This window comes from Sparus aurata, chromosome 24, assembly GCF_900880675.1.
Source record: "Sparus aurata chromosome 24, fSpaAur1.1, whole genome shotgun sequence".
Classification (NCBI taxonomy): Eukaryota; Metazoa; Chordata; class Actinopteri; order Spariformes; family Sparidae; genus Sparus; species Sparus aurata.
Window position 1 is genome coordinate 8,290,430 of NC_044210.1, and position 11,827 is coordinate 8,302,256.

General features: G+C 43.1%; 1 protein-coding gene across 1 annotated transcript; it reads right to left on the reverse strand.

The window, feature by feature from the left end:
• Nucleotides 1–911: 911 nt before the first annotated feature.
• On the reverse strand, nucleotides 912–10,089 carry ndfip2 (Nedd4 family interacting protein 2). Its single transcript, XM_030409882.1, has 8 exons — nucleotides 9,832–10,089; nucleotides 5,859–6,099; nucleotides 5,458–5,588; nucleotides 5,103–5,190; nucleotides 4,733–4,857; nucleotides 4,175–4,241; nucleotides 3,976–4,083; nucleotides 912–3,893 (listed from the first exon to the last, which is right to left on the reverse strand). Exons 1-7 carry the CDS (start codon nucleotides 9,856–9,858, stop codon nucleotides 3,980–3,982), a joined length of 783 nt encoding a protein of 260 aa, XP_030265742.1. The 5' UTR covers nucleotides 9,859–10,089; the 3' UTR covers nucleotides 912–3,893; nucleotides 3,976–3,979.
• Nucleotides 10,090–11,827: the final 1,738 nt, after the last annotated feature.

The following is an 11,827-nucleotide window of genomic DNA, read 5'->3' on the forward strand; positions in this document are numbered from 1 at the left end:
TGTTCTGGCTTTCTCGCCCGGAAAGATGAGCAGCAGATGTTTTGCGAACAGACTCTCCTTTTCAACTGATTTCACCATTAAACCAGTGAACGCAATAAACCCAGACTCCCTTTACAAATTGCTGGATTTAGCGAGTTGTCGACTGCTTTCTTTTTTTCCCTCTATGAAAACATCAGCTTGTCGTGTTTTTGTTGCAGCAAACTCCGTGTCTGAAGTGCGTCTTACCTGCCGCCATCTTGCAGCTGTTTGAACACAGTTCCAAGTGAATTACTGACAGTAAACATGTCAAATTTTACAAATACAGTAAACAGTTACCAATATAGACTACTTCTTTGCCACCTATGGAAAAAGTCCCCAGGTTCCCTTTAAAAAAATGCTCAATTTTGTGAGTTGTCGAGACAGGAAACACTTTTTGAAGATTTGTTTAATCACCGACAACCATTTTTTAATTATGTGGGTGTTCTTGTGAATTCGGCATTAAAAGCAATACATAACATTATTTCATCTGCGTAAAAAAACGGTTTGTTTGTCCAAGTGTGTTGGCTACTACTGTTGGTCCAACCGCCGTTATAACAAGTGGAGTTGCATGGTGTAAACAGGCTCTGTATCATGTTAAAACAGAGGCGTAACTCGAGCTTTAAAGGGGCTCTGTTGAACTTTCGTGTTGTGCTGGAAGCCCGCCGTTTGTTTACGTTAGCACGCTCCATGTGTAGGCTCATGTTAGCTACTGTTGCTCTATGTTAGCGGAGCGCTAGCAATCAAACATTTGCCTCATGTACTCATTTTTCACGTCAAGCTACAATGTGCTTACATATGGCCAATGAGAAAGCGATTAATACATGCAAATTGCTACAAATTGTTGCATAGAGCCCCTTTAAGTACAAAAAAAAAAAAGAAACAGAAATCCAACATATTGGCAGGCTTTTGAACTTTATTGGCATTTTTGCAAGACCTCATCTGTCAATTTAATTCCAGTTAGGATAAAATGCATAACAACTGTTTTCAGAGGATGTTACATGGATTATCTCGGACAACAACAAAAAAGAAAAATATACGGCTGCCATCTCGTTTTTTTCTTCATTTATTTACAAACAAAGAAATGTATCTGTACTAGATGAATTTTTAATATTACCCCACCCGTTCAGGTGGATAAATCATGCAGCAGAGCTTTAAATTGGTTGAAAGACCTTGATATTGCTGAAAGAGGCTTAAGTGGGATATGACCAGAGTGTAAAAGAAAGAGCATAAAAAAAAAAAAAATTTTAAAAAGGAAATCGGGCAATAGTTATGCTGTCACAGTTTAGGCTAAAAGCGAAGACACACAATAACAACATTATCATTTTTGAAAAAAAAAAATAAAAAGTGCAAAAGGCAAATTATCCATTTGGGATGATTAAGAATTCCAGTTAAAAACTTGGATGGCTAACTTTTTTTTTCTTTTTTTCCATTTTCTCTACCTGCCACACCAAGTTAAGCAGATTTCACAAATCATACTGTACAGAAGTTCTTCAAAGTGCAAATATTATGAATTGGCATAAGCTGGTATATACATCTCATTTTCTGGATGACTTAAAGAATCAAAAAGCACGTCTCACACTCCCGTTCGCGCTGGACAGTGTCCCCTGACTTTCATCGCCGTTACACCCGCGAGAAACGTATATATATCTCAGATAGTCACATGATTAAAAAGGGCTTCTTTTTTTTTCTCCACACGGTGGGCCGCGTACCCGATAGGAGGATACGTCACAGAACGCTTCTTCCTCGCTCCGTGAAAAAACAGAGAGAGGATTTTGAGTCTCATCTAAATCAGAAGAAATCCTGGAGAGAGATCCGCGCGTTGGCTTTTACGCTAACTCATGCACAACATGCACAACCGGTCACATTTTTATTTGATTTTTATTGCATTGCGCTCTCTGATTTACTGATTATTCAAATTATTTTGTCGGCAGGTGTGTACAGCACGACACATGCACACACTCACGCACACATAACTTAATCTTCTCTGTGATCCCTCTCCGCATTGACCAGCACCTCACTCCGGACCGACCCCGGTCTCTGATGACTAAACTATTCGACTACTTTACATCCATAATTACTGTATGTCGTTACAAAGAACTAAGTTGCATACTTTAATTCCAAAGAGTCTAACTTGAGCCTAAAATGCTAAATTATCCACTCCCACAGCACCGAAGCAGGGCTGACCTCGGCCACTGCCCTGCCTTCCTGTTCCGATCGGGCTGGAGCACCTGTGGCCTAAAAACGCTGATTTATCCAAGCTTGAAGATGCTTTTTCATCAGGGCGTTTCCGGCAATCAGTGCAGAGTAACGGGGGGGGACGGAGGGGAAAAAGGGCTGTTTGTCATGCTTGACAGGCGAACGAGGAGATTGTGTTGTGATAAAGCTAAACCTCAAAAAAGACGGCGGTTGAGGAAAGGATGACGTTTTGGTTTTGGTTGGTGAAACGCTCTTTTCATTTTTCTTTGATTCAAATAGGGAAAGTGCCAGCCGGTGCAGCGGCACATGTAGCCCTCCTCCGCTCAGAGTGTCATGATCCACGAGCATTTGTACTGCATAGGTCAAGGTGAGCATGACTTTAATCATTAAAAAGGCAAAGAAAGGAGGAAAATCGCAATTTCGGTGTGATTGCTCAGAAGTATTAGTCCATTGCAGATTGCGTTTGCAACATTTTTTTTTTTTTGTGAATGAAAACGCATTTTACCGACTGCCTGTGTTCTGCTTTTGTTTGGTTATTTGAAGCCTTTTGCGTAATTGCTCGGAGATGCAGTTGTGTCGTGTTTCGGATCATTCCAGTTGTCGCGGATTCATTTAACTGATCAGCTGTTTCCTGTCTTGTTGCATATTTCAGGTCACGGCAAAGAGAATGTCATCAGGGTTTTTTGATATGTAAACTGATAAATGCACATTTTTGGGTTTCCTCACACATGCACGGTTAAGCGCCTTAAGACGAGAACATCTTCTATCCTGCCTCTGCGTTTAAATGAAGCTTTATTAGGATGGGAAAGGCCGAGATGCCAGCAGAGTTGGAGTTTGGCCGAGCCGAGCGCTAACTTGGGCGTAAAAAAAAAAAAAAAAATGCTACATCGCGGTTAAAGTAAGACTTGCTCGAAACACCCTGAACTTGAATAGTGGAATGGCAGAACTAGCGCTGACGATGTATAGTTTGACGTGCACTTTTGCGGCAAAGTCGGAGGGAAAATCTGAATATCAAATTCTTTGGAGAAGGTTTTCCACATCCTACACGTTTTCTATTTTTGAAAATTTCAGAACGCTTCCTTAGAGACGGACGATTTTCTAAATGAATCATGAGCTGATAACACTGCCGTCACTGTTCGTCCACGCGGAGAAAGCGATATCGCAGCTTAGTTGCCTTTGATTTAAGACACTGTGTCATTAAAATAGTTTCATTGTGCTTTTGTTTCATATTTCATTTTGTACCACTCCTGTTCATACCAAGTGTTTGCCTCAGGTAACGAAGGTCGCGTATCGTAAGCGCACTCCTTCTCTCTAGAGACGTGACATACCGTTTTTTTTTGTTTTTTGTTTTTCTTCTTCACACGACCCTAGAGCAGCGAAAAAAAGCTTTGAATCAAAGGAAAATGAAAACAAAAACAAAGCCAGGGAAGAGATCTGATCATCAAAGACTTGTGTTTTTTTTTTTTTTTTTTTCTCCGGCTCGGTTTAGAAGTGGAGGCTTCGGAGTGAGTCGTGTTATGCTTTTAATGAGACTGGTATCGCTTTCTCCCTACTTTCTTTCCTTCGTTCCTTCCCCCGGCTCCTCTCTTCACTGCAAGACTTCTCGGTCAGGTCATTCGGGGGGGGGGGGGGGGGGGAAGGAACGTCACATTGGAAAGGAATGGTGGTGGTGTGGAAACCTGTGGGAAATCAAAGGAAGTCATTAGAGCGGGCAGGAATATAGATTTCTCTGGCTTCGTGGGCTTTCAGAGGAGACGTTACCTATTTAGTAGAGGAAGAAGAGGCGTGTTCTGTGAGAGGTGGCCATATTCTCTGACATGTTGCGCACTTTTAGGTAGTTGACGAAGCCCCTGAAGAACAGCAGGAGACCTGTGGAAGGGGGAAAAAAACGGGTCAATCCACAGCGGAGATCTCCATTTGAGACCGTAATGTAATGCTGCGGTTACTGCCCAACACTCACCGAGCAACAGGAAGATCCACCAGAGCCAGTACTGACCGTTGAAGTAGCCGGTGAAGTAGTCGGAGAACTGGACACAGAGGGAAAGACGTTCAGCAATTTAATTCAAAAGCTGTGACGGTAAAAATTCAACCAGGCTGCTGGAAAAAAGTTCGGCACAGACATTGAAACATGGTCCGTAAAGCCCTTTAAGACTAAGAGGTATTTTAAAGCGCTTCCAAGGCGCCTAAACTGCTGCCGTCTGCCGAAAGATCCAGAAGTATCCGCTGCCGAATAATCAGACAGTAGAGCAGGTTCTTTCCTCAGGCTGCGAGGCTCCTCAAGTCATCCTCAACACGCCCACACGCAAATACTTTTCTGACTCATTAGTGATTCATTAGTTAGTTTCTTTTTGGGGTGGGGCGGAAAAACACCAGACTAAGTTACAACTGAGCAGTTTCCAATTAGTATATTCCCAATTCAGGCACATTCCTAACCTTGAAAACAGAAAATGTTCAAATCAAGCAAACTCTCTCAACTTTGTCGAAGCCCTGTTTGAAAAACAGTAACATGTGTACGTACTCTGACGATAAGAATCCATTTGATCAGGGAGAGGCCGAAGCCACAGATGGCTCCGTAGCGCCCTGCGATGGTATTGGTCAGACAGAAGGACAGGCAGAACCCGATCCAGTTGAACAGGAAGGCCACTGGTGGGGGGGGGAACATTGGACAAGACTTTAGCAACAACCAAACGAAACGCTATGATCTTATTTAGTCCTGCCGTACATTTGACTATATTTATTTTGAAAAGGGCTGGGGAAATCTTCAAAATAAAAGACAATCCTGTCAGGTATCTATGAAATACACTACATTCATCAGAAACCAGCTTGCTATTATAATCAAACGTCAAGCTGATCTCAACAGAAGCGTTACAAATGTTAACGTGACGTACTGAAAAAGGCCAACATGAAGATCCCATCGTTCCCGACTCGAAGCTGATCGGCGTCGCTGAAATCGTCTCTGGGGGGGAATTCGTCATCCTAGCGTAGACACGCACACAAACAACTTTAGCATGACATATACAGTGAGCTGGGCTAAGAATACACAGCGACAGACACGCCTACAACACAATGAGTTGAGTCGATGTCTGACTCGTGACTGATTACCACCAATTACTTTGTTCTTTCATGTCAAAGAGGGTGAAGTAGTTGCGATGCAGCACGCTTTCAAGTAAACCTCCACCCACTGGACGTGCATGTATAGGGACAGCGCACAAGAATAGTATGTGCGTGAGTGTTTGTCCTCACCCGTGGCATGACATCCACAGTGGAGACAGCCATGGCGGCCGCTTTGGCCTTCTCCGCCTCGTCATATGTGGGCAGCGATGTGGCGACGCTGTAGGGCGGAGGCACGGGGAAGTCACCTTGGAAACTAGCCTCTGTGGGAGAAGGAGAGGATTTGGTTATAAAAGGAGAAAAAAGGGGGACCGCATACAGTATGTAGCTGAGGCAGCTGCCAGTAATGTGGTAATGCTGTCATGGAAATCAGCGCTGACTCAAGAGTCAGACAGAAAACTGCCAAAAAACGCCACAGATCTGCTGCTTTCGCTATTTTAGGAAGCATGAACCCACACTGTGGAAAAATAAATGTGCTGCTAAGAAAAAAAAAAAGAACTGTTAGAGAGATGAAAGATTCCTAGTGCACATACCGGGTGCTGCAGCTGTTGCTCCCAGTTCAATGGAGGCATAAGGAGGTGGAGGTGCCTCGGCATCCCCCGGACTCCTCGACCCCGATGCCTCCGCAGCTGCTGCTGCTGTTGCCATGGCGGCAGACGCCTGGCCGGCCTGGCTCTGGCCCTGGATGCTGGACGCACCGGCCTGGGCCGTGGCAGAAGTGCACGGCTGCTGCTCGCTGGTGGAAGCCTCCGAGGAGTCATCCTCGTTGTGCAACTGGTGGAGAGGATGAGACACAAGCAGATCAGCTGATCAGTCAGCCAAAAAGTGAGGCCGCTCCAGGGGATGCTCGCACTGTTCCAAATTTCTAAAGCTGGCATCAATCTTGTACTTTCTGCTCGGCTGAGAAAAGCAGAGCCTTGTGAAGACGGCCATAAAATATGGAAGCCACTACTTGTGAGTTGGCACGTAAGACTGTGTGATGGTAGCTCCCACTTTGATAAAAATAAAACCCAGGGCTGCAAGGATAAGTAAGGAAAGTTAAGAAAACTAATTTCTGAGTATTCGATTAAATCGTTTTAGTCACTCCAAGCAAAAATGTCAAGAATTTGCCGGTTCCAGCTTCTTAAGTGCAAAGCTTTGCCGCTTTTCTTTGTCATCTATGATAGCAAATGGAAAGTCTTTGGGTTTTGGGCTGCTGTTGGACAACAGATCGGTTTTAGGACATCGCTTTGGGTTCTGTGAATGTTTTTTTTTAGACAAAACATCTAACTGAATCCAAAGAATAACTAGCAGAATAATCGGTGATGACGTTAGTTGCAGCCCTGATAACAACAAAGTGAAGCTGGTGTTGAGCACCGTTTCCTGAGAGCAGCACCGACATCAGCGAGTTATTACGTAACAAAATGAGCTCTGCATCTGTTTTTAGTCGTTGGCACGAAACGTGGCTCAGGCAGAACCGCTTATTTTTTATTCAACTCCTTTATTTATTTCTTTTTTTCGAGTTGAATGAGTGGGATGACATAACAACTCGAAGCAACAGGCAGAGTATGTAACGGGATAATCTTTCACAGCGCATGGTTCATTCTTCCCAGAATCTTTATTCATCGTCATGGTCAATTTCCTCAGCAAGCTTTTTTTTCTTTTTTTTTTTTTCATACAGAACTTGCAGTGTAGTTGCTCTTTGTCGGACAGATTACTCGCCGCCAAAAAACTCTCTGTAAAGTCGTTTTTATTGGTGGCTGCGGGGCCTGCCATTCCCACAGTGGATTCCAATTGCCCACCCAAACATGAAGGTGTAGACGGGCTCAGTTGTTCAGAGCCTCACTGCTTTCTTGCTCACTTTCTTCACACCGTATGACAGCTGTATGAATCTGCTGCGAACGCGCGGCCTTTGTTGTGAAGTAGTCGGCGCAGGATTACAACGCGTCTTTGTACCATTCGAAGGAGCGTGCTTGAAATAAAATGACCGGTTGGCATACGCACGCCTGCTGGGCACGGTCAGAGCTTCGCCGTTTGCCCTCAGCAGAATGTGTGACACCGCGAGCGCAGAGAGGAGAGGGGAGGGCTGCATCTGCGTGTCGACAACAGGAAGGTCTCTGGAAAAGTGATACAGATATGTAATCAGTTAATGAGCGTGTGTGTGTGTGTCCCCCGCTACAGCTGAGCAAGTCGGGTTCGGGCTTAGGTACATTAATTTTTGTCAGAGCAAAGAGCCAAACGCCTACTGAAATTACAGAGGGGCGATGGAACACGGTGGTTACGCGGGGGCTGGTGGGAAATCTGGCTCGAAATCCTCCTCACCTTCTCTGTAGCTTCCACAGAAGCGACCTTGAGAAAGTTCACTTTCACCCAGACGGACAACAACAACCGATTGTGTAACCTTGCGCCTCTATCCGTCATGACAAGAGAGCCGAAAAAAACTGCTATAACAGAATACTGTTTTTCTTGTGGATCCGTGCTGCTATGCACTCAATGTGGCTGAGCATGTTCAACTTCCTCCAAGTCGTAAAAAAAAAACAAAAAAAACACACATTTCTGAGCGCAGCAAGCGAGGGAGGATTTAACTGACGGGTTGATGAGAGCAGATTTCCGCAAATGAGGGCACAACACGAGGCCCCGGTTAGAATGAAACAGTACGCCGTTGTTCTGCTGGCGTGTGATGATGAGACACCAAACATCATAAGCCTCCTGCTTTTCAACCTTTTGGTCAAATACTTCCATCGAGGACGGCATGTGAAAAAAGCGCTTCACTGCCGCGGGCAATTTTAGTTTCAGTTCTAAGCTCGGACTACACGTGGGTTGAAAGCCTTTAATTTCCATAATGATGTGTTTGAGACGATCAAAAATCGGGTCTTTTAGTTCACATTTCCTACTACGTAATGGCAGTATTCTTGTTGTGGGGAAACACCCTTTGTAATAACAACCTGACGTCAGCGGGCCGATAACCAAGAAGTCACACATGTGAGTAATAACAGGAGCGCTTAAGCCACCTTGTTAAGGCCCAAAAGCGCCAGGTCGACGTGCAGAAGGCAGCGAGTGAATGAGCGTCCGACGACTGGCTCGGACTCAAGGACAAAAGCATAACGCACCCCCGCACACACTGCACAGGCGATTACGTAAGATCTTGACAACATAGCCACAAGCCTCCTCGGGTGTCCAGATATACCCGAGACGTATGCAGGCCTGCTCAGAGCAAGCAGTGCCAACGCTTGCAGAAATCTGAGTTTGGGCATGATGAAATGGAGATGGCGCTGCTTGAATGGGCTGAAGAACGCAGTATATGAGCAATACCAAACAAACCCCTGTTGAGGAACGGTATTATTGTTGAAATCTGCACTTTGGTCAGGGTTGAAAAGTTGGAGCGCAACCCTGATTTGCTTTGGCTCTCACTGAACCCGGCGGGATTATCACTCACAAAGCCAGGACCGCAGGAATCGGAGCACAAAGCGGACGTTTATCTCAAATTGGCCATAACAGTCGGTCGGCTTTTTTCCAAAAAAACTTCTCAGCCGCCATTGTTGGATGGCAATGACCTCCCAAGTTCAATGGCGGTTAACCCTACATATCCAAAACATTGTGAGGGTGCCATTTTTTTTTTTTTTTTTTTATCTATCTGGCATTCTACATTGCTTTGGGCAGGAACTTTTTGATAAGAAGAAAATAAGTATTACCTTGTAAATACCACTTATTTTCGATTATTTCTCTGTTTTAATAATGTCTTTCCTTGTAAAAAGAATAGTTATTAAATTTGTTAAGTAGTTTTTTTAGGGCATTTCTAATTGAGGAAATGAAAAAAGTCATACCTTGCAAAAATTAGGTGTTTTCAATCTTGTTATTTCTAATTTCTTACTAAGAAGGAAATGTAAACTTACTCAACATAAGTTATTAAGTAAATAATAACTTTTATCAGTGTAATGTCCTTCACATGACTCTAACTAGCCCAGAAACCAAAGTCTTTACCAGTTTTTTTGGAAATGTTAATATTATTCAGTTATTATTAATCAAACATAACCATATTCAAATATTAGCCACCTTAAGTCCCCCTGCTAACACTAGCTTGAAGCTAAACTAGCCGACACTTTAAACTTTTTTATTTATCTACCACCGTGTAACCTAACATGAGTTTAATGACAAGTAACTAACCATGAGTTAATGTGTATCAAGCATGTAACACATTGTATTAGGATATTCACTTCCAAGGCCGACATATTCATTTTGACAGGCTAGCTAACGTTAGCCTAGCCGATGCGGAAGTGCTTGACAAGAGAGAGCAGCCATAACAAAACAATTGGAGAAAATAAATTGAGCCAAAACGCAACAGAAGTGGCAACTCAGAAGCAAATTACGACGTTTTATCGTGACGTCCACGTGAAGAAACAATTTATAGTCGTGTAATAACACTTAAGCAGTGTCTTAATGTCAGCAAGGCCTCGCTTCCTGTCACAGGCAGGCCGAGGTAACGCGTTAGGAGTCGGCTGTTCTGATCACTTCTCTCCCCGGACTCACCACTTGGTATCGGCTTGCTGGGTCCATCCCGACGCTTGTTCAGCTGGCAGGCGAGCCAGCCGAGGAGAACCAGAGGGGGATCTGACTTTGTCGTCGCTGCTTTTGTTTGTGTCACAGGCAGACAAACACTTGTTCCCAAGCACCGCTGGGTATCTGTGTAGAGAGCGGTGAGACAAATGGCTGCAGCGTTCAGAGCACTCGCTCAGAAAAACAGCCCTGTCGGTAAAACGCTCAGCAGCGGAGTGAAGCTGCTCTGCCCACACGACACTTCCGATCTGATACTTCAAAATAAAATCTATTGAAATGAGACGCTTCATATTTTTAACAGGAATAATGCCACTGTCATCAGCAATTAAGTAGTAATAACTTTTTACCTACAAGAGCTCTGTCTTTAAAATGATTTTTGCTAATTTCTTGATAAGCAGAAGGTAAACCAAGTCATATCTTGGAAATGCAAGTTATTTGTATTTATGTATTTATTTAACTGATGTCTGACAAAGGAAATAAAAATAAGCCTTACCTTGTAAAAACAAATAGTTAAGATTTAAGTTTTTTTTTTTGTTTGTTTTTTTTTAAACTGATTTCTCTTTAAGGAGATAAAACACTTCATATATTTAAAAAAACAGTTGTTGATATCTTGTTTTTACTAATTTCTCACTAAGAAGGAAATTTGAATGTACTCCACATAAGTTATTAAGTTAATAGTTGCTCGTTTATTAGTGTAATTTCCTTCACATGACTCTCACTAACCCAGAAAATAAAGTCATTGCCAGCTTTGGAAATTAAAATATTATTTGGCTAAATAAAAATCACATTTGAATATCAGCAATCAGAATATTTGAATATTTTTACTCAAGTAAAAGTACCCTATTTAAGTGTTATCGGGAAGGATCTTAAGTACTAATTATGCAGTGTGTTAAAGCTGTAGTCTGCGAGTATTTTTTGGTCATATTTGCTAAAATAGTCATCATGATCTGACCGTAGAATCAGATACAGGTCAGCTGTCTGTGGCTCCACCCAGTGGCTGTAATTTGATTTGCAAGGATCCACCGTCCCGGATCAACACAACCAATCAGAGCCAAGTGGAGTGTCTGAGAAGTGTCAATCATTCTCCCGCATGCTGTGGCAGCCCCCTCCCCCGAGCAGGTGCAGTGTCTGCTCTCACCTGGTCAGATACCTCTAAGCTCAAGTTCAAACTGTATGGTGGAAAAGCAACAGAGCTGAACCCATTTCCCGTCAAAGAGAAGAAATAAGAAGACTTATGAAGAAAAGCAGTGTGAAGACAGAGAATTTGACCGAGCCAGAGAGAAAATGAGGATAAATATCGGAGCATCATTTCATATGTGGAGGAGCTGCGGGATTTGTAAGGACTCAAGAGCGAGTTAGCGACTTTTCTGCCTGACAGGTAAGGACCCCTGCTTGATATATGTTTCATTCTATGTTTTAACCACAAGGCTATGGTGGCGGCGGTCACAGTAATACTCATAATAGCACATATCGCCATATGATGTTGCAGTGGAGCTACGTAGCTTGTTGCTAAATCTAGCTTGTTAGCTTGTATGCTAACTCCGGTGTTTAGCTTTGTGTTTATGGCTACTGGTTAGCAAAAGTGTCTTTCAAGTGACCGGGCAGTTAGTTTAGTTAGTTTGTGTTCAGTACCTCTGAAGTGGTTGAATTGGTTTAGAGAAACAACGTTACTCATGCTTCAGAAAGGCAGCATGGTGATGATGATTACCTGAATGATTAGCTGGTAACTTTGTCTACAGCGATGTGAGGAATATTGTTTGTGGGTTACTGTAATTTAGTTGTATTGGTCAGAAAGAGAGCAATCGGGGTATATGTTTTTGTTGTTATTTTGAATAGCCCTGTTGGTTATCTGGCATCCTCTGTTACCATGGTTAATAGACTACATGTACTTTACCTATTTACCCTACAAGAATTTGGTGTATTTCTGTTTGAGTGTAATATAATGACGTATTCTTTTTTGTGGAACTAC